Raw genomic sequence first — 15,831 nt, 5'->3', positions numbered from 1 at the left:
ATTTAAAAATACTAATCTAGTACCTGAATAGTATCACTCATTCATGTAACTTCTAACTCATCTGCAATTATCACTCATCTGCAACTATGTTAGGGTTCACGAGTAGGTCTACAAAATCATAAAAATTAGAAGTTGAATAATTAAAACATTACAAATATTTAAATTATCATTTAAAAGCATATAAACTATAAATTTATCTGATTCAAGCCTATAGCTTTCGGGATTAATGATATCTACTCCAATGGGCATTTCACATAGCCAGTTCTGTGTACAAATGAGGGCCTCCATAGTTGAAGCTGATAATGAACTCCAATAAGCATCTAACACACGACCTCCAGTGCTAAACGTCGACTCAGAGGCAACTGTAGTGATAGAAATAACTAACAAATCTCAGGCTATTCGGGAAAGAATAGGAAACTTGGTGGAATGAACCTTCCACCAAGTTAATAACTGAAATGCATCATTAGGTACCTTGACATCTTCCATCAAATAGTGTTCAACCTCAGATCTACACTGCATAATATTCCTCGATGCATGCCTTTGATGATATTGCTGCACCAATGGTGATGAAAGAGTTGCAGTAAAATCAGTGTAATCACTGGAAGATGTCGAACTGGTCGGGTGTGAGGAGCTACGGCTACCGCTTGTTGGAGTAGGATGACTATTATTGTTGTAGTGGTTATATAAGTCATCAATATCCTTTCTCAGCTCTCTAATAAACTCTTCTGCCTTCTCTTCCCCAAGGATGTCAGTAAAGAAAAATTATATAATTTCCAACTTATATCGGGGGTCAAGGATTGCAGCCACAAGTAATAATCTATTTATCTTCACAATATCTCCCCAATATTTTTCATATTTTGATTTCATCCACATAGCCGTAACAAATAACAATCCCTCACTATTATCATAACTCTGTTGCAAGTGTTCATGAATCCTCGAAAGCTCGTCGAAATACAAGTTTGCAGTACAATATTTGGATCCAGATATTCGCATAGTTGTATCATAAAATAATTTCAAAAAATCAACGAAAGAATTCATACGATCCCAATCAACTGCATCCGGCGCACCGAGTCCCATTCTCCCCCTAGTAGACTCCATCAAAGCATACCTCAGACCTCCATCCTTGACCTCCATTTGCTGGAACACTCTTTCGTACTTCTGCGCTACCACCAACATCATATATGTGGAGTTTTATCGAGTCGGAACGTCCAAACACAATATGACGGAACATGGAATCTAAAGCTGTTCTGCTATCGCCTTAAACTTGCTAAGCCTTTGGGGGGAAGTCCTCACATATCTCACAATGTTGCAGACTTTGGTAATTGAATCATCAACCTCCTTCAACCCCTCTGAAACAATGAAGTTGATGATATGAACACAACATCGAACATGTATAAACTCATGTCCACGAATGATATCTTCTTTTACCGTTATATTCCTCTTGAACCACTTAATTGCAGTATCATTGGCACTGGCAGTGTCAACTGTGATACAAAAGACTTTTTTAATTCCCCAGTCTTGAATACAATCATCCATCATTGCACCAATGGATACACCATTGTGATCAACAATCTCTTTAAATCCAATTATCCGTTTATGCAGTGTCCACTCATTGTCAATAAAGTGGGCTGTGATACACATGTAGCCCACATTTTGTATGGACGTCCATGTATCAGTGGTGAATGACACTCTCTGGCCAGTCCGAGAAAACATCTCATTCAAATGCCTCTTTAAACAATCACGCATAACCGTATACCATGAAGGCATGGGAAAACGTGACTCAAGACAGCGCACAAATTGTTAAAGCCTTTCTTGTCAACTGTGGTAAAAGGTATCTTATCAGTAATGATCATCTCTGCAAGTAATTTCCGCAACATCTTCTCACTATATTGAGGGATTATAAGATTATTAACATGTGATCCGCCAGCATTAGTTGTCATTTGAGTTTTGTAACTCAACTTGGTTTGATCAGTGCCAGTGGCCGCCAATCCCTTCGCAATTTTATACCGTTGGCAACCAATAAGATGTGCTATCAATACACTGGTGTCTTACTTCTTCGAATGGCAACTACAAAGTTTCCCACAATGGTTACATCTTGCTTGAGGGTTCACATGATCACCAGGAATTTTAGTGAAATGTTCTCACGTCCATGATCGTTTTTTAGAAGACCATGGTGGTCGATCTTGCTCAATGGGCACATCTGTCATCTCCTCCTCTTCATTAAACATATCTTCATCTTCTCCTTCTATATCTACTGGGAGTCGACTGGATGCACGGGAAGTAGCTGCTCTAGATGTTGGTCTAGATGCGGCCTTAGATGGGGCTTTAGGGGTGGAAGTACATGCCGTCATCGGGGAGGCAGCCTCTGCCGGTGTAGGAGCACTGGCCTTGTCTCCACAATCTCTACTTCCACTAGCAGTAGAATCCATACTATTTGAAATCAAAGAACCTGAAAAATTAAATTAAAAGCAGGAAGTTAGTTACTAAAATAAAAAATGTAAATACTGTAAATATAATAAAATTAAAGCAAGTAAGTAAATGCCACGGTCATTTCCATAAAGTTTGTGTGTATGTATAGATTGCATATGTACAATATATAAAGTTTGGCCTATTAATTAACACACATACATATATGTGTGTTATATATGATATATAAATATATAAAATTTATTTTTATCATTAGCTTAGTAAAAAAAAAAAAAAAATCATGCTTAAACATAATACTGAAAATTCATGCTCAAGAAATCATGCAAGTCCATAATACTGAAAATTCATCATCTTGACCTAAATATTTTATCTTCTTGAAATTTATCATTTCCTCAAACATACATTCATTTAAAAAAAATAAAAAATAAAAATAAAAACTCTAACTTGACTCCACTAACCTAATGGCCTAATAGAATATGACTCATTCTCCAAATTGAAAATTGGATGCCTTTGGCCCTCTTATATCAAAAAATTAAATAAAAAAATAAAAAGACCCGACATTACCTTTGATTTGTAACCACCTTTGATTTACAAGAGTACTTGGAGAATTTCATAATTTATGCATGGGATTCTGTGTACGTACTCAACCTATATATATATATATATATGGTGTAGGTCTCTAGTAGCATCGATGATAAACACCAATTGAATTTGAACCTTTTTAAGGCATAATATATAGTCAATATTTCACTGTTTAATTTGTATTTGCGATGAGGCTAATGACATGATGATCATCAAAACTTTGTAGTTTGTGCTAGCTGCATGCACTACCACTCGTACTACTGGTCATGAGCAATATTAATTTTATATTTCATTTCTAATTGACTTTTGATGGTCATTGATCATGATCACTGTTGCTTCTAGTTTGATCTAGAAACATTAATATTTCATTGTGAGGATAACAATCCAATCTGAATCATGCACAGTACACCACCCAATCTGAGAAATAAATACTGCTTGGTCCTATCAAACCGATGAATGAATGTTCTTTTCTACGTGCCAAAGTGATCATGCAATAGAATATATACATATACATATATATATATATATATATACAATTCATCCTAATTTTATTAAACTCTAAAATCACCTTAAATCCTAATTTTATGTGTATATATATTAGTTAGTATGTGTGTGTATATACCCACTCAGTGTCAGTATGTGTGTGTATATAAACAAATCAAAATTGATTTTTGTTTAAGAAACTAGTTTTGAAACAAAAGCTAAATGACCCTAGATTGAATTTAGAAGTGATTTAAGTCTTGTTTGAAGTGATTCTGAATAGAAAATTATTGATTTTTTCTCAGGGACATTTTCATAAACACATTCCGTTTACTGTCTAACCACAAACACCATGATAAAATTTAACACATATTCGCACAATGATACAAACATATTCCTAATTTCCTACAATCTACACAATCCAAAATCAATAGCCATATAGTTATACAAATTCACAGAATATAAATCAAGGCATGAATTTAAATCCCAAACTTACCGGTTGATGGCGGCGTGAACTGTGAATACGGCAACGTGACGACGGCAACCTGGTGGCTGGTTGGGCCGTTAGGCGTGCAAGTCTATGACGGTGCACCGTGAGTCGTGCGAGTCAGTGACGGTGTGTGCTAGAGACGAAGAGAGTGCTGTGGACTGTGAGAGTGTGAGTGCCTGAGTGTCGACTGCTGAGTGGGTGCGGGGGTGATGCAAGAAGAAAGGGCTCAAGCAGTTTGGCCCTCATGGAGCAAAACGACGTCGTTCCTATTTAATTGGAACGGCGTCGTTTAGTAAAATAAACATTAAACACAGATGCAAAACAACGTCGTTTTGTATCTGTGTAAAATTATTAAAAAATAATCAAAGTTCAAATTTTAGAGTTCGGAGTCATTTTTTACTCCGACTCCGAATTTTGCTCGACTTGCGGAATCCATTCCAATTTCCGACTCCGATTTCTGAAACTCTGACTCCGATATAGTGAGAGTTGGAGCGGAAGTCGGCTAGAGTCGGAAGTTTTGAAAATCTGCCTACCTATATCAGAGTCGGAGCGAAGGTTGGCTGGAGTCGAAAATTTCGAAAATCTGTCCACCCTAGTTATTGCTATTATATTTGACTTCTCTATCTAATTGATTGATAACTTGCTATACGCACAAATATTTAAGGAAAAATATAGTTGCAAGTATAATTGTATATTAATTTGTGCATTAATGTGATGTGATTGGTCAAAAAGTAAATTTTATTAAAAATAGTATTAATTTAAATTTTAAATATGAATAAATTAATATTAATATACAGATTAATAAACGACTATATTTATATATAATAAAACTCAATATAAAACTGGTAATGAAGAGTGTTTAACCTCGGGCTTAAAAAAATAAAATAAAATAAGGGAATGACGTCCATACATCTATTCATTACTATTTTCCAATACTTTCGTTGAATGGTGGCAGGCTTCCATCTCATTTAAGCCCAATTTAAGCCCTGGACGATGGGCATGATTGATTAGGTGAAGTGAATATAGGCAGCGGTTGATGATTGCTATTGGCAAGTGAGATAACAGCTGTATTAAGTTTACTTTCCCCAGAGAGAGAGAGAGTTATTATTTTCTCACAATAGTGTTAATGGGTAATTGAGAATAAGGATGTGGTCATCTAGGTTTCGATTTTTAGATCAAATGGGCTGAATACAAGAAATTAAGAAAGTTTATTTATTTATGTTATTTACTTATGGCTATATTTATGTTTTAAATTCATAATTCAAATGTATTTGTTGGAGAAAAAACGTCAGAATTCAAATTCATATCAAGCACCTCAAAGCACTTTCCTTTTTTCTTGTTTCAAAAAATAATTATAAAATAATATTTTTTTTTTTTTATCAGAAATTGCCTTCTTTGGTTTCACAATCAAAATGAAATGAGATATTTTGTTAAAAATTAAATAAAATATTATTTTAAAATTTTTTAATATTAATTTTGTTTTAAATCTTGAAAAAATTAAATTATTTCTTATATTTTATGCAGAAATTTAAAAAAATTATAATAATTATATAAAATGAGATAATTTAATTTTGTGTAACCAAATTAGCTCTTAGCCTTGTTAAGATGTTTATCAAGCCCATTCTACAGTCTACACATAGTTACCCTCATAAATGGAAGGAGTGGCAGGACAAACAGCCAAGCAACTCAGACAAATTTTTAGGTAGTTCCTTTATCCCATGGGGGGAAAGAACATTAAATCAGCAGTACATAAGTCTTTACAACTACGAGTGAAAACAGGTCATTCATTTGTCATTGATGGGGAAGAAACTGCTGCAGGAAGGGTGGAGGGCAGCTCTTTCTTAACACGGGATGAGCATGAACAACAGCAAAGAATTCCACGCAAAACAAATGACAAGCAACCAAAAAAAACCAAGCACTTACATAAAAAAACAGAACCCCACCTTGGAGGGTTCCTCACGTGATTGATTTAGGTGTTTTCATATCTTACATTAAAAAACTTGGCTGAGTAAAAGCTCTTCTGGTTGTCAGTCTCTCTCTCTGAGAGAAGGCTTGGCTTGGCTTGGCTTGGCTTGGATGGGCCCTGAGTACCTCTGGATTTTTCAGTCACACCTGCCTCCATCTCTCTCTCGTGTGTTTTTGCAGATCGAGCTCTGATATATCAACCTCAAATTGATATCTTTAAGAGCATTCACATCCCATTCCCTATAAAATTCCCTATAATTTAACTAAAAAGTACATTTCCTCAAAATTTTCTCTAAATTTTACTCATCTTTCAAAAACCTCCTACATCCCATTCCCTATATTTTCTCTATTCTATTAAAATAACATTTCTTTATTATTTCTTTATTACATTTTTCTCTCACCTCCTTTTAGAAACTTAACTACAAATATTTTTATCAATATAAAAATGGTTTGGGGACAAACAGTAAGTCCCCATATTTGGGGACCTACTGTAGCAACCCCATCCCTAAACCCCAAAATGGGGAATGGGATGGGGGGTGGTTTGGGATGAAATCCCTAAATATTTCCTCAAATTATAGGGAATTTGGTGTTTGGGGAACCGGATGGGGATGCTCTAACAGTAGTAGAAATGATACATTGTAAATGGCCAAATATATTAATTGCAAAAGGTTGTTGGTGGCCCCTACCCCCCACCTACTATGAACCAACATAATATAATTTAGGCTCGGACTTCTGGTCTGGGAGAAGGGTTGAGAGAGAGTGATCTTTACACTTTTTAAAAAAAAGAAAAAAATCAATCTTGAAGCGGAATTGACTGGAAAATTTGCTACTCAGATTCACTGTCCAAGCTCTCCATTCCTTTCAGACCCCTTCGCTTTTGCTGCATATTCCATCAACAACAAGCAACAAACATGCAGATCGTTTTAGTCTTGCTGCAAATATTTTACAAATCATAATCAAATCTACAATAATGCCCGAAAGACCACTATTTCCAGGCGATGTTTCTACAAGTCAAGATGAAGGGTTGATTTGCAAAGGAATTGTCAGAAACTCGAGAAGAAATATGTAGGAGTCTAAGTTGTAACTTCCATCAAGGAAAGTAGATGGAAACACACCCAAAGTCAATCACATGATTGTGGAGAACGGGTCAATGAAAAACAGATGAGAATCTAAAGATGTCCCTGAAGGAGCTTGGGCAGTAACTGCACAAGTACTAAAAGGTATCCCTTACGACTATGAAACTCTGAAGAATGGAATTTGAAAACGCATGTCCACTGTTTCTTTTTCTTTTGGTAAATAACTGTGGGCGTATTAAACAATGTTGTGGGCACCCTATCTCTCTCCACAATCCTAAAAGGCAAAGAAAAGAGGAAAACAAGCATCAATACCTTCTTCACACATTTCTTCTCCCTAACCTCATATCGATTCCTTGTCAAGTCAGACAGCCACATCCCTGGAAAACAATACTGCCAAAAAACACATAACCCACAATTTTATTTTTTCTTTATCTGTATGGAACAATTCGGAATAGTCAGCACCAGACAAGAGACAGCATTTTTTTTTTGGAAAAAAAAGAGCCACTAAATAAAGCAGATTATTATTATTATTATTTATGGTTTTTTTCCCCTTAATAGTTAATTGTAGTATACCTGGAGAGCTTTATCAATGTTCTTGGCTCTTTTCTTGGGTCTCTGAGAGAGTTTTGTGCCTTTCATTGCAAGGAAATCATCTTCTTTCTCCTTTCTCGACAGAGCAAGGTAAATCCTGGGCCACTCAGTCACTTCAGCATTCACCTTTTCTCCTCCTCCTCCAATCAATGGAGCAGCAGTGTTAGTAGGCCCAGCTTCCTGCTCTGAGTGTGCTTGATTAGCAGAATCAAGATGATCACAGGATCCATTTGGCTTCTCCTTCTCATCTTTTGCAGACCCAGAATAAGGATGCATCTTTCTGTCAAGTTTCTCCGGAGGAGGAGATCGTTTTCCGGCCATAGATCTCGGCAACACTCGGCCACCGCTGCCACCGTTTCTGGATGGTGACCCGTTTGCTCCAGAACCAGATCGCTCCTCCAAATTCCTGGGCATCATGGCCAACTAATATTATGTAATAGATGATAAAAAGATTCTTGCTTTAGGGATAATGGAAGAGTAGATCAAGTTTAAAAGCTTTTTCTAAGACCGGAAAAAAATCGAAAAAGACACGATTTTTCTTAATGCCCACCCAAAACAAAAAATGCATTCAACATACTTTATCTATAGCTGCATATCATATCATGATAAGAAATAAGTTGAAGAAAGGAGATAATGAAAGAAACATGGTTACATATATATATATTTAAGTACAAATTACTATGGGGAAAAGAGAATAAGGAAAACGGTTTTCTAAGAAATTTCTCAAGTTTCAAGATCGGGACCGGACGGGAACTCAAAGCTGCGTTCTGTCACAAACAAGAGACAAGGGTATAAGAGCATTAATGGGTGATACCCGATGACCCCAACGCACATTTGTGACACACGGAACTGGAAAGCAGAAATTAAAAACTAGAGAGGGAGGAGGACTGGAGATTGGACTTCTTGGATACCCACTACAGGAAGAAAAGCTTGTTTTTAGGTCTTAGAATTTCCCAAGCCCATCTTTTCGAGGGGCACAAAAGTAAATTAGTGAGAATATGCTGTTTTCAGATTGAACAGAAACAACTAAAACATAAAAACAATGATAACCATGGCAACAACCTTACATGGTTCAGTCTTCAGATTTTGGACCGCTATGAGTAAATCAAGCAAAAATATGATTCTTTTGAAACTCAGGAATTTATCAAACAAAGCAAATACGAAGATCCAGATCGATATGTGAGTGAAATTATCTACATCTAGACTAAATTAAAAAGTCACAGATGAGATCATAAGGTTTATAAGGAAAATAATGAAAAGAACACGAAGACGAGCCCAGTAGAAATAGAAGAGAAGACTTTCGATTTAGAAGAAGAAAATAGGGCATAAAGAAGATCAACATAAAATCTTAGAAAATAAAGACGCATATATGCGTATTAAAAGGAAAATAATGGGCAGAGAGAGAAGACACAAAAAGAAGAGAGAGACGAAAGAAACCTGTTGGAAAGAAAGGCAGAAGCTTCCCTTCTGGGTCTGGTAGGGGCGTTAGGAGTAGAAGCGGAAGAAAAGGGCAGTGGCGGAGGCGGCGGGGGCGGCATCGTTGTGACGGGTGCGAGTCTCCTTTGGGCCTTGATAGCAGCAGACGACGACGACGATGATGCCGAGTCATCAGTTAGCACCCGGATCTCGGTTCTTGAGACTCTTGCTTTCTTTCTCTGGCCCCACTGCAGTAACATGTCTCCATTAACACCGCCGGCACCCCGGCCCGGGCAGGGACTCGCACTCGCACAGGGACTTGGACTCCTGTCGCGCTTCGGGTTCTGGGTCTGGTGGTTCTTCGCTGCTGATGGGGGATCATGGAGCTGCTGGTGGTGGTGGTGGTTATCAGACTGGGGAGAAGTGGGTGCAGCTTCGAAAGTGTTGATATGGTCTTGGGTTGTTCTAGATGGGGATCTGAACCTGAAGCCTTTGGTTTCCAAAGTAGAACAACTGGTGCCATTCACATTTGTTCTGGTGGTATTGGTAGTCGGGTTGAGAATTCTGCCATTGATGTTGGGCTTCTTCCCATTGCTCAAAGCAACGCCATCTGGGCTGCTTACTCTCTGATATCTGTGAAACCAAACCAAATACACATTCGCTTCCATTAGCAGCCGAATCAGTATATATTGCAGAAACGAAGCATTTGACTCTTCTGATTCAATTCGGAAAAAACAATCAAAAACAAAATAATGAGAGGCCGAGATGTTTGGTTATGACAAGATCTGACAAATAGGACAGATTCCCTTTATCAGCTCCACGCTCCAATTGCTCTAAGGTGTATTTGGCATTACATGAAGAACACATTCAACACCCATAAAAAGAAAGCACACAACAGCTAGAGTGCGAAAAAAATAGACAGACATTCAACTATTATGGTGAAAATGAATGCAAATATCATCCTTTTTTAGAATGGAAATTCATGTTAGGGACACAAGGCCACAAGTGAATCCGCCAGCAACAGAATGGGGTTTTGACTTGCACCGAATTCTAGCAGAGAGCAAAGGGAGCTACGGTAATTAGGATAAGAAGCTCAGCGAATCCCTGGAAGAGGATTATAGGAAAGAACTTCAGGAACTTGGTTGGCCTTGATGCTTTTCCAAATTTATTATTAAGTATATGCAGGTTCACAAACGTCAATCGGTGTAGAGAAGGAATCATCTCAAGACCAGAATCAGCCTGCGAGATTTGTAGCCGGAATAGGATGTAGAGGCTCCCCAGCAGCCGAATCTCAAGGATGATGACCGATCGGAATTCACCGCAACAAAGTTGCGAATCTCAATCTCAATCTGATGGTTATCTCAACGAATCTACACTCCCAAAGAGAGAGAGCGAGAAATAGAGAATTTTCTGTGACATTTTCATCCGTTCAAGTAAAAAAAAAAAAAAAAAAACAACCGAAAGAAGAATCAAATTGAGGTGAGGAGCTAAGTTTTCAAAGAAGCTGAGACATTGCTGCTTCGCCTACAATTTCACCATAAAAAACGGCTGATCTCAGACAGCAGTAACAAAGAAAAACCAAAAACAAGTTAATCAATTGTCGGTAACAACAGGATCCAGGAACCCATTGCGCCATCAGATAAAGCCACAGAAGGGAAGGAAAAAGAAAATCATCTCAAGGCCTGAAGCAATGGGGTAGACCTCATTGTAATCACAACAGACAGACAGACAGACAGAGCAAGAAAGGGTTATATAGAGGCAGACCTCATCGACATGTATATATTCCAAAGGATTAAAATCGCTGGAACAAATTCTGGTTTGATCCCTCAAATCACCTCACTCAATCAGCTTTCTGTGACATATATTTACACATATGTTTTGGTAATGAAAATCACCTCTCAAAATGACTTCTTTTCTCTGCATAAATCTAAGAACAATGAGTGGAATACAGAGAGAGCCAAGAAAAAAAGAGACCAAGGGAACAGAAGGGGAGTACGACAGAGGAGGAGGAGGAGGAGGAAGAAGAAGAAGAAGAAGAAGAAGCAGCTACAGAAGATGGGCAACGAAACGAAGGGATAGTACAAATAATATAGAAGTAGGGATATGGGAGTGAGTGGGGAGACTCTAAACAGGTGATTCCTTTGTTTATTATTCGATTTCTCTAAAACACCCCTTAATTCTTCCTTTAATCTCCACCTCTGCCACCACTACCTTGCAATAATAGTTCAATTTCCCACACTATTGGTAAATTACCTCTCAATTTTCTAACAAAAAATAAAAAATAAAATAAAAAAATCATTACCTTCAGTTGTAACATAATGATTATGCTCCATGCATCAACATAAATATTGGATATAATATATTTTTAAAGCCATTTTAATGGTAAGATTAAATGAAATTACTCTTTAGTAACGCTCAAGATATTAATTAATAGGTATTAAATGTCGAGAATAATAATTTGAAACTATTTTAAAAAAAAAAAAATTGGTAAAAATCGTACAGTAAATGATGTATCTAAAGCAATATATATATATTTTTTTTGTGTTAAAAAAAGCTTTCAAAACCTTTTTTAAAATGATCATTTGAAAACCAAATGCTAATCATTACGTCTTTGAATTCTTTTTCGTATAATTAATATGAGAAACCTTAATTATAATATTCAATATTCAAATCAATAAGTAAAAATATATATATTTTTTAATTTTTTTTTTATATTTGATATAATTTCATAAAATACAGTATATTGTAAGGTTAGAACAAAATTTTAATAAAGATTTGAGTTACATCTTATTAAAAGTGTATTGAATATATCTTATTAAAAAGTGAATGAATAAGATTGAAAATATAAAAAAATATTCTAACTTATTTTTTGATTCAAAACAATTTTTTCTGTTTATATTTTTAATTGATGTAAGCCAAAATCTTTTGAATAGATAAGTTTTGTATAAATCTTTTATAAAAAAGTGAGTCTCACTAATAAAGAATAATTTTTTTTAATATTTTATTAAGGTGAAATCTACTTTTTTATAAAGATTTATATAAAGTTTATTTATTTAAAATTTGTATAAATTATTTCTCTTTAAAAATATAAGATAAGTTAAAAGAAATTAACTAGTGAGCATAGTTAAAAGAAGGTTTTAAAAAAAAAAAACAACTATTAAGGATCAGCCATGGATGTCGATCCATCCTAGCCACTCTTGTGTGTGTGACCAACCACCCTTTTAGGATGAATGGCGGCTTCTTCTTGAAGTCATTTGGGGATGGTGGTCTGGTTGTGTTGTTCTTCGTGTGTCTAGAGTGTATCTCATGACTTTAGGGCTCTTTTTGAATGTTAAAAGAATATCTCAGATGGTATAGTAAAATAATTTATGAATAATAATAAATAATAATAAATTATTTTTAAATAGTAATAAAGTAACTTAATTGAGAAAATTTGATACTAGTTGTGTTCCCAAATACAATCTAGACAAGCAATGGTTTTTTTTTCTTTTATTTTTATGAAAAATGCTTGGATCCCGCTTTAATTTTTTTTTTTACTTAATAATTAAAAAAGTGTTATTTAATAATATTTTAAATTTTTTTAAAATATTTAAAAATGTTAAAAAATAATATAAAAAACACTTTAAAAAAGAAACTAGCAGGATGGACAGCAAGATCTCCTAACAGAATCCATAGCATTGTCCTTTTTTAATTACAGGGAGCCATGGCTAGATTGTGGGTTAGGTGACAAATAAGCCATCCCTTTGTTGGAGGGACCGCCTTTCAACAATAAGCTACCTCCTTATTGGCAAGCCATCGTTGATAAATTTCATATATATATATATATATATATTGCAAGCAAGTGTCATGCATAGAGATTAAAAGGAAAAACAATACAAAAGTGTTGTAGCAGTTTAATTATATAATAATAAGTGGAGCTTTGCCACTTGGGAAATCTAATACATTGAGAAATCCAAATTAGAGGAATACTTCCATACACTTGACTGGAAGTTGTCTATTGCGCTAAATTGTGCGTATATCGATAATTTTTTTTTTTTTTCAATCCACTTCTCCAACTTGCGTAGCAGATATTGAATGTCTCTAGTGGTTGTTTTCATTGCCCAGTCTATTGCAGCTTTTGACTCAGTGATGGCTTGCGTTGTCTATGCTGAGTCTCATTCAGTGATATTTTTTTAGCCTTCTATTTACTCCCTCTTGGATTGCCAGTAGTGCAACTAATGCTTCGCCTATATTGAGATTTGTGTTGTGGATGAATTCTGCTTGTGTAAAAACTAGAGTGCCCTTATCTATTCTGCATATGGCAGTTATGGTGCTTCTGTTATATCTGACTGCTACATGGAAGGAGAGTGAGTAAACTCCTATTGGAGAGGGTTCCTAGTTGAGGTCCTGCTGGACTGATTTTATGCTCTAAGCTGTGAGGTGTTCATTGGATTTTTTGGAGACTTTTGAAATAAACCAATTGATGGAGGGATATGGAGCACCATGAGTGATTTGATTTCTAAGGAACCATATGTTGTCCATGGTAAGGAGTCTAAGGACAGCAAATATTTGAAATAGATGGGTGTCCTCCTCGAGTATCCTTAGCTCCTTTAAGGGATTTAGAATGACTAAAATTCAGCTAGAGATGGGTTGTCTTGCAAAGATTGTTATGTTTATCGGCCATCTAAAATGTCTTAACAGAATTCTCAAAAAAGGACAGTTGAAAAGGAAGTGGGACAAGTTTTTTGTTTTTTTTTCTTTTTTTCGGTATTGCACAGGGGCAAAGATCTTGGTTTTCTTTAAAATGGATGAATCTTTTTAGGTTAGCTTTAGTGGAGAGAATTTGATGCATGACCTTCTAAGGAAAATATTTTAATCTATCCTAAATTTTGATTTTCCATAATTCTTTCCAAACATCAGCAGAGAATTGCATGTGGGACAAGTGCCGCATAGGTGGATTTAACATAGAAGTTTCCCAGAGAGTGGTGAATCCATTTGATCTTGTTCTCAATAGAAGAGTAATTATAAAAAAAGAGAGATTGTGAGAATGACATTGACTGAGTCAAAGGTGAAGATGGCCTGTATGAGGATAGTGTTCAATCTTCTGGGCTCTTTTAGAGTTAATTCTAGGTTTGTACACCAAACCAAAAAATCGACCTCCACCAACAGAAATCGGCCACCGAACGCCAGTCTGTCCAAAATTGGCCAAGAATCGGTCGGCGGGCGAGTTAGATAGATAGGAACTGATGTCGGTTGGTTTGGTTTCGATTCTCCAGTGCGAAAGCAGCTAAACCGACTAACCGGTTATTATATATATTTTTTCTTTTTATACATATATAGAAATAGCTTCGTATTAGAGTAAAAACTAATCCTCCCATTCCTACTTCGCCACCTCCCAATTGCCAGTTCCCATTCATTTTGAGTCTAGGTTTCCCACTTTCCCTAAGCCTCTCCCTTTCCTAGCTCCCGCCTCCCAACCTCCACTCCCACTTCGAGTCTTGATGGCGTCATTGTGTCCCTATGGCAGTGACTGTGAACCCATCATCTCGAACTCTCGGCGCCGCTGTCTCGACGAACCACTATTCCCTTTCTCCGTTTCTTACAGTGTGGGGCCGTCACTCTCATCTTCGATTCTTCAGAGAGTCTCTCTCTCTCTCTCTCTCTCAAATGCTCTATTCTTTCAACTCTTGCACTCGTAGTCTCACAAGCTGGCTGTAGCCACCATCTCCTCTCCCTTCTCTCTCACCCCTTATTTTTGTTCATTTATTTATTGATTGATTTATTTATTTTGAGTTTTGTTGGTTGTTTAGTGAATCTGTGAGTGAGTTTTGTGAATTTGATGGAGTGTTTTGTGGATTTGATTAGTGAATCTAGAATGAGGAAACTGATTCTTAGATCGTCGAACCGATCGACACTAGTCGATTCTCTTTCCCCCTATCGATAGGTTTCGATCAAGCATATGGGTTTTTTCATGTGTCGGTGGGGTTTCGGTTTGGGACCAAAACTGACACCGACCCCTTCGGTGTTCACCCCTTGTTAATTCTGTCACTTTCATTTCAAACTCCAAGTTGGTGATGTTTGGATTAGGGAGTGGTGAATTGTAGAGTTTTTTTTCCTAACAGTTTTATAAATATTAATTTTTTAAATTAGTAGAAATAATATTTGTAGTCGTAAAGTGTGTAGATATCGCACAATTCTTTTAAAATAAATAAATAAATATAGAATTCATATAAAAAATTAATTTTTAATAATAAATCTTACATTTTTTAAAAAAAATTTATATAACACTTACACATTCAATGACTTTAACATTACTCGTTTTAAATGATGAAGAAACCAAAGTCTTAAAAAGCCGAGGAGGCAATATCCATGTAGGTGCCACATCATTTCGTAAAATAAAGATGGCAATATCTCTACCATTTTCCTATCATTTTCATTTGATTAAAAAAGTGAAAACCAAAGCACACGTCTAAGGTTGCTGCAACTTTTCCACCGAGACTCAAAGACATTAAAAAGGACCAGACATAATTGAATAGTAGCTGGCTTATGAACATGGTCGATCATGCATGGTTTTAAATACCGTACCGTACCGGCCGATACGGCTGGAATATTCCGTACCGGTCACCGGTCCGGTACAGATATTGCACCTGTTTCGTACCGGTCTGAATACCGGCCGTACCGGCCGGTACCGATCGTACCGGTCGATATTTCGGCCTGTACCGGCCTACGTACCGGCCCGTACCGGCCGGTATTTCGGCCTTCTATTTTTTTTTTTTTTTTTTTCATTTTTTCAAACTACAAGTTTATTTTTTGACCTCTAATTTA

The 15,831-nt window shown here is 36.3% G+C and overlaps 1 protein-coding gene across 1 annotated transcript; it reads right to left on the bottom strand.

Moving 5' to 3' along the window:
* Nucleotides 1–6,573: 6,573 nt before the first annotated feature.
* On the bottom strand, nucleotides 6,574–11,130 carry LOC122276607 (espin-like). Its single transcript, XM_043086457.1, has 5 exons — nucleotides 10,792–11,130; nucleotides 9,049–9,660; nucleotides 7,594–8,017; nucleotides 7,333–7,410; nucleotides 6,574–6,824 (listed from the first exon to the last, which is right to left on the bottom strand). The coding sequence occupies exons 1-5, from the start codon at nucleotides 10,800–10,802 to the stop codon at nucleotides 6,771–6,773; spliced, it is 1,179 nt and encodes a 392-aa protein (XP_042942391.1). The 5' UTR covers nucleotides 10,803–11,130; the 3' UTR covers nucleotides 6,574–6,770.
* Nucleotides 11,131–15,831: the final 4,701 nt, after the last annotated feature.

This window comes from Carya illinoinensis, chromosome 9 (assembly GCF_018687715.1).
Source record: "Carya illinoinensis cultivar Pawnee chromosome 9, C.illinoinensisPawnee_v1, whole genome shotgun sequence".
Lineage (NCBI taxonomy): Eukaryota > Viridiplantae > Streptophyta > Magnoliopsida > Fagales > Juglandaceae > Carya > Carya illinoinensis.
Note: the sequence above shows the minus strand (reverse complement) of the source record. Positions and strands in the feature narration are given on the sequence as shown.

Coding starts and splice junctions, on each gene's coding strand:
- LOC122276607 (XM_043086457.1), bottom strand. Junction 8,018..9,048: donor TCTGCCTTTCTTTCCAACAG/GTTTCTTTCGTC, acceptor CATGATGCCCAG/GAATTTGGAGGAGCGATCTG. Junction 6,825..7,332: donor AGAAGAAATGTGTGAAGAAG/GTATTGATGCTT, acceptor TGGAATATGCAG/CAAAAGCGAAGGGGTCTGAA.